The sequence below is a fragment of the Anneissia japonica genome, unplaced genomic scaffold (assembly GCF_011630105.1).
Source record: "Anneissia japonica isolate Jap-2015-1 unplaced genomic scaffold, ASM1163010v1 scaffold2994_len2133135_cov197, whole genome shotgun sequence".
Lineage (NCBI taxonomy): Eukaryota > Metazoa > Echinodermata > Crinoidea > Comatulida > Comatulidae > Anneissia > Anneissia japonica.
The window spans coordinates 293,657-301,019 of NW_022728550.1; the positions used below are offsets into that span (position 1 = coordinate 293,657).

At 31.8% G+C, this 7,363-nt stretch overlaps 1 protein-coding gene across 1 annotated transcript in view; it reads right to left on the bottom strand.

Moving 5' to 3' along the window:
• Positions 1-1,060: 1,060 nt before the first annotated feature.
• The window catches only part of LOC117114334 (protein PAT1 homolog 1-like), a 22,198-nt gene continuing 15,895 nt past the window's right edge, over positions 1,061-7,363 (bottom strand). The window contains exons 13-17 of the mRNA XM_033257981.1: positions 6,608-6,788; positions 5,380-5,523; positions 3,798-3,895; positions 2,404-2,550; positions 1,061-1,766 (exon numbers count right to left, since the gene is read on the bottom strand). Coding sequence (XP_033113872.1) covers positions 1,748-1,766; positions 2,404-2,550; positions 3,798-3,895; positions 5,380-5,523; positions 6,608-6,788 — 589 coding nt within the window. The 3' untranslated portion in view covers positions 1,061-1,747. The remainder of the gene's footprint in view (positions 1,767-2,403; positions 2,551-3,797; positions 3,896-5,379; positions 5,524-6,607; positions 6,789-7,363) is intronic.

Here is a 7,363-nt window from a genome sequence, read left to right on the forward strand (position 1 = left end):
CTTAATAGCAGTATAATGTTATCATCCTTAACTGCATGAATGGATTGTGGGTAGGTTACATCAATACATGCTCAACGAGTGTTGCAAAAAACTACAGTATATAGCCACTTTAAATAAGCCATTGTTACTAAAAAAACATTAATTCTACACATATATTGTAACAATTCATATCAGGCCAAAAAAAAACCAAACATGCATTATTGTTTATACTTTGTAAATTCATTAAGAACAACCTCCATTTCGAATAGTAGTTAACTCCAGCTTTTTTATACATTTCATAAGTAGCATTCTTATGAATATATGCCATAAAGCATGCGTAATATCAGAATGTATTCTCAAACGGAAAGGATGCATTCATATTGGCTGAAAATTATCACGTCATTGTCAGTATAAATCCATTCATTGTTGACTAACCATCATCAATCTATAATAACATCACCAGTCTACTTGAAAAAGCGAACGGATCGTTCGCGAAACGTAGTGCCAGTACTATTGTTTTTTATTTTGCTGAATCAACACTAATGAAAAATTTCATACAAATTATAGAATGAAGCAGGTGTTGGCAAAACCCTCTCTATTTTGCCAGGATTTAATTTTCAAGATGTCAGCCCATATACACTCGGGCAAGATCAATAATGTACTTATAAAATCCTACAGTATTTGTTATGGCCAGCTTGGTATTTATGCATGTTAATATATTAGACTGGATAAGCAATTCATTTTGAGTAGCCATTATTGAATTACATTATCATAACTTTCCTCATTTTTATTAATTTCTGATTAAATAAACTTAATTTGAAGTTTAATATATGCAAAACAATTTCAGAGAAATATTTTTTTGCCAGATTGACTCACAATGTATTCAACTGAGTCCTAGTTCAGACTAGGTGGATAAACCCGGCTCAACTCACCGGGTTTATCCACCTGCCAGTCTGAACTAATTGGCTTATCTCAAGCCGAGCTGTGTTCTTATAGTAAATAGGCCTGGCGCGCCACCGTGTTTAACTTTTTTAAGCCGGGCTTTAATCATTGCGGGGGTGTCTTGCATTGACTTCGGGTGACGAAATGACCAATCAGCATTCAATTACGTACGCTATGAGCGAGCGTACGTTTTGCGAGTGCAATGTTTTGAAACATGTTTCCTGGTTACGGTTCTCGCCTGGCTAAACCCGCTAGTCTGAACGCCCAGCAAAGTTAAGCTGGGCTTAACATTGAGCCGGGCTTAACTCAAGTCTGGCTTATCTCCAAGTCTGAACGTAGCCATAATGTAGTAAAAACTTCCACAACAGATTACATGTTAGCAGTGCTAGAGATGAACAAGAGTCAATATATTGGCAGGATGGAGTATCTACTGAAGTTTAGCCTGAGGTAGGTAGACACTGTGGTTTTTACAAGTTTTTCATGGGTTTATATTATTTAGCATGATATTGAGAATTATAACCATTATTTACCATTAACTTTTGTAAAATATGTAAACAGATATTCTTTACAAATCTTAATAAAAAATCCACTACCTCCTGAGCATCTGTTGAATATGAAAAATAAAGATTAAAAATTAAAACAAATCTTAACTTTTTTCATTTCTGCCAGTAGAAATGTGTACCAAATTGTACATGCTTGTATTTTTGTTCTTCTATTGAAGGTCTAGCTGCATGCTATATATATTAAAACCCTGTCACTGAAGTTCTTGCAGTAGTCTGTATATAACTTACCTATTTAGATCCTCTCATCAAAAATATGTCAAGATCTAAATGGAATTCAATGACCTACAGTGAAAAAAAAGTTTTAATTTAGGAATTTATAACTAAAATGTTTTTAACAGAATTCAACCTAACATGCAAGAAGAAATTGAGGAGTATGAAATCAGTGAGGCACAAAAGTCTAGGTCATCATTTTAGCAATAATTTTAGACAATAGTGATGATCAAAATGATTTTCCACATACTCCTTGTGTTCTCCTTCTACTCTCCTCTGAGTCTGCCTCTGAAATCTAGATTCACTTGAGGCTACAGGCGCAAGTTATCCATTGTTAAAAAAAACAGATATAAAAAAAAAAAACCCTACATCCAATAATGTCATAAAAAGCAGATTAAAAAAAAGATTTTCTATTTTAATTATTGATAAGCTGCAAAAGATTTGTGAGAAATGACAAATAATAATAATCATATATTATAAATTAAAAATCTGTGGTACACTACACAGATAGTTCTGAAAAGAACTGTTGTTTTTTTTAGAATGTCATGAGATATTCTCAACAAAAACAGTTCTTTTCAGAACTATCTACGTGGTGTACTGCAAGCTTGCAATATATTACTACTTGGTCATGCAAACCTTCAAACAATAATACACTATAATTGAATGGAAAACATTACTGAAAAATAAAATTACAATATGAGTTACTTACCCTAACCGCCTATCTAAAGCTATATATGTATGCTTGCTGACGAATCTACCAAAATGTTTAAGGGCATTGGGATTTGCTTGGTATGAAGGTGCTATTGCTGTGTCAATTGCACAGATTTCACTTGCCAAACCATTAACTTTATTAGTCCTTAGGAGGAAAAAAGAAAAGAAAAACTATTAATTAGGATAAAAAATGCTAAAATGCATCCTAGTAATGGTAAAACAGTGTTTGTTGTGCATTCAAAAAATTACAAAATAATATCAAGTACCTATTAATATTCTTGGGAGGAGAAAGATGTAGAAAAGTATATGCCAAGAGACATAAGCATTCATAACATGGGTTTTGAACCCCGGACCTCAAGTTTCAAAGCCTGACTTGCATCCAATTTTCCCACAAAGAAAAATTTTATATGAAACTATCAGACTGTCTGTGAACAATAGACCATTAAAATTTGTCCAGATTATCAAATGTTAATGCCCATATATAGTCATGATGTGCCCATATATAGTCATGATGTGCCTATATATGGTCATGATGTGATGTCATCATGACCATATATAGGCATGTCGCATGTTTTTGTCAAATCAAATTTGATAGTCTGGATGTGGTTTTACACTACATGTTTACAAGACAGTACAGCATATTCAAATTTCATTAGCTGGCATCAGTTACTGTTTTCTTGTCACTAATTTCAACACAATCACCCGTAAGTAATGAGCTCTTCCATTATAACCTGGTTCTGTGTGGTTGATTGTAAAAATACAAAAAAATGCTCCACAAATAGTTCTCACTTTATCGTGATTAGCAAAATATTAAACTCAAAAGGATTTTTGAATAAGGATAATAATACTAACAAAAATGCTAATTCCATCCTGATATTATCTAGCATTTCATTGATGTTTCTAAAAATTCTTTCTGTTGCCTTTGCGAATCTGCTTAAAATATTGTTGATGCATTTAACAATGAAGGATGTGTAGATTCCTCGTAGAAAGATGAAATTGGTTTCATATTTTGTGACAAGGTTTCTCTTTAAAACCTTCTGGTTAATCTCAAATATAATATAAGCCAACATAAACTTCTCTTTTTAAGCTTTTAAAAGGTGATTCTTATCGTTAAATTTGTGAAGCATGCTGAAAGTTTGCTTAGGTTGCCATATGAAAAAAAACAAAATTAGTCGATCCACACATGCATAGAGCACAAACATTCTATACTGCATGAAAAACAAAAACAGGACGATGACCTGTGAAAAGGAACACACACAGAGAATAGGCAGGTGCTTTGGTTGACAAAGAATGAAATTAACACACAAATTCATGAATCAGAACAACAAATGCTAGGAAACAGGAAATGCTGTACTGACTAAAACATCAAGATTAAAAAGACATGTGACTCACCAGGCCTCTTGCGTTGCATTGTCGATATCCACCAAGGAGCTGTTGGTATAGATGTCCTCTGCTTGGTTTACTAGGCCAAGTACCACAGAAGATCCAAACTGAGAAAATAATTAACACAATTTTAATTTAGAAAAATAAATTAATCATCATCATCACTATTCCCACCACCATGACCATCATCACTATCACTCTCTTCATTGTTATCTTCTCATTTTCATATATTTTATCAACGATATAGCTAGGTGCAAAAGGGCCCCAGTGAAAAATAAATTGCCGGACCTTTTGATGTGATGGGGGCATTCCCTAAAGTTCTCAGAAAATCCATCATAAGAAGTGCTTCTTTCACCCTCTACTCCTAAAGGCATTGGCTAGTATACTAATGGTAATCGGATTCGTAACTATTTTAAGCAGTGCATATTTGGTCTCAGCAGCTGTTCTCAACTAAGCAAGAAAATTGGTAGCACATAAAATTAAACATTGCAGTGGTGGATCAGGGAATTCGAAATAGAGGGGCCAGGCAGGAATTTTCACAGGTAGAGGGTGAAGACCCAAAAAAATTATGATTATAGCACCTCACTTCAATTATAGCACTCTAAGATTTAAATTTTGAATGTAATTCCCTATGTTTCCCCATTTATTTTGTTAAATTTAGAATCTTGAATCTTGAATAAACTACTGAATAGAAATAAACACAGTTATCAATAATTACTCCTCTAAAAACCGAATATTATTGAGGGGCCTGCTGGCCGTTATTTTCTACAAAAATATTAAGTTGGAAATTATTTTAAATTATTATTTTTAGGTCTACTTATGAATAGGACCCCTAATAACACTGGGCTCCAGTGTTTTTCACTGGCTGCACTGTCCGTAGCTATGCCAATGTATTTTTTATTTTATTCCTTTCAGCAGTAAAACATTAAAAATACAAAATAAAAGAAGAGAGCTGCGAAGAGACGAAAACGGTTAAAACTACTATCGCCAAAGTGTGCGCCTCTCCAACACCTACTTCCATAAAGAAATAAAAAAAATGAATCATAAAAGCTAATAAGAACCAAACTAAAATTCTCACATCCACCCTAAAAAAAAGTTGTCAATTCAAAAAGGCAATTATTTATTTTACAATTAAATATGTTAAAAATTTAATTTATTAAAATTGGTAAAAAAAATATATTTTTTAATAAAAAAATCCTATACTATATCTTGTGCTTTTGAAAGTAACTTTTGCAGATGGCATTTGTAGCACTAAATCAAAATTTAAAAATTGAAATGTTTAAGAGATTTCCGATCAGTCGGGCCTGGGCAATACAGCTTTGTTTTGGCCTCATCATTATAATAATCATTATAAAAATCATTATAATTGCTGTCTTTGTTGTCATTATTGCCATGCAACACCAGTATATGAGTTGATTATTGTAATATTGTAATAATTTTATTTCAGATATATCAGTCCATAGCACAAAACAAAATATGAATAATAACAGTCATCATATTTCATAATCAAAATATTTCAAACCAAAATATCCTGTACTATACTATATATTTTCTATTCGATTGTTATTCACTTCATCTACCTCCATCTCACCTTATGTTGCAGAGCCATGGTAACTTGTGTTGGTTTAACAGGTTTCTCCTCATGTGAAATCAGTTGACTTACAAATGAGGTCAGCTGACTTAGTTCGGCAGACTGAATCACTTTCAACAAAGGGGGATACATAGCTGGTAGCGTCTGTGTGATAAACATACAGGCAGAAATGATGATTCAAAGGGGAACTGTGATGACAAATAAAAAATGCTGCCTCATAAAAGGAAAAAATTACAACTTACAAGTTCATTAAATAATAATAATAATAATAATAATAATAATAATAATAATAATAATAATAATAATAATAATAATAATTTAGTTAAAGACATATTGTCCCTTGAAAATGACAACAAAATCGTAAAAAAATAATTTTAAAAATAACTTGCTCAGTTTGCATTTTCATACAAATACCTTTCACAAGATTTACACATAACATGCTCAATATATTTTATAAACTAAATTTAAGTCATAAAACTGTGTTACAAGGCTTAGGAACTGGTCATGTGAAACCATTCTGTCACTTTAACAGAAATTAAACACAAGCAAATTAACACTTTAACCAGCAAGCTACAGCTTCAATACTAATTATTCACAACAGTTTTAATATCAGCTTAACAGCAAGCCATTTATCACCACATACAGAATACAGTACCACCATGAATATGAATTGGGTCATAGGACGATGAGATCAACTTAGAAATAGAAGTTTAATGGAAATAATATTGAACATTTAAAAAAATGTCAGTGCTAGATATTTTGTCCTAAATTAAGATATTATCAATTCCTAAATTTGTTAATAACTATGACATTTGTAATAATTTTAATATTGGCTTCAAATCTTCTATTGCTGTTTAAACAAAATCTACCGTCTTTGCTTTCGGTTACTAGTTTACTAATTTATATTGACAGTTCCATCATTATATTCTTCATTTCATCATTATTAATAATAATATGTAGGACTTATTTCATGCCAACAAAGGTCTGTAAGTGCTCCACATTATTATCCCCAGTTACTGGATCAAATAGAACACATACTCAGCTCCCTGGGAAAAATTCTATAGTGTTGCAACTTTTAGTAACTACATTTTTGGAATCTTTGACTATGCTTCCAAAATAAATAATTAAAAGTAATGATTATCCACTAAATTTCTGGAAAAAATATATCATCAATCTTCCCAAATGATAAAATAAATATTGATAACAAATTTTATACAGAGTACGGTACCTCTTGATGCATTTCCTTCTTAGCATCCTGCATCTCTCTCTTTATAAGTATGCTAAGATTCTTTAGCACTGCTTCAACCACCAAACAAGAATAATGAGAATCTAGAACGTCTAAGGATCGACCAATCAGCTTTCTCCCCTTTCGCACAGAAACAAGATTTATAAATTGATCATCCAAAGTCCTACAATAAAGAAAAGTTTCAACATTTTTTTTAAAAAGCCCATTTTTTTTAATCGGTTTAGCCATAAACCAATAAGAAAAATATTTTTAAAATAAATTTGAAAAATGCTTAAAAATTTCTGTTAGTCATGAGTCAAGGATTACCCAGGGTTAGAATAGAATGCAACATTTCTTAAATCTACTTTAGGAATACGAAGACCACTTTCTTCACTGAACAATTTATGAGTAACATTTAATATCTAAAAAAACAAACACCATCTTTCAATTTACCTTTACGTTAAATTGCATTTTAAATGGAATATGTTTTAAGCATCATTATTTCAATTCGGCAACTATAGCAATCATGTCCATTATCAAAACAATTGCAGGGTTATTAACTGCTTTTGAACTGAATCAATTTGGCTATGAAAACTACTAAATTTCTTCTAAGTGGGCTTGTTGAATGCATGTCTGATTAATGAAAACATATAACGAATCTCGCTTAAAGCTACTTAATTGCAACAGTGAGTTCTAAGTGTATGCATCATAAATTCACATAAAGTAACATCATCTAGGCTTTATAGTTTTGATCAAAGG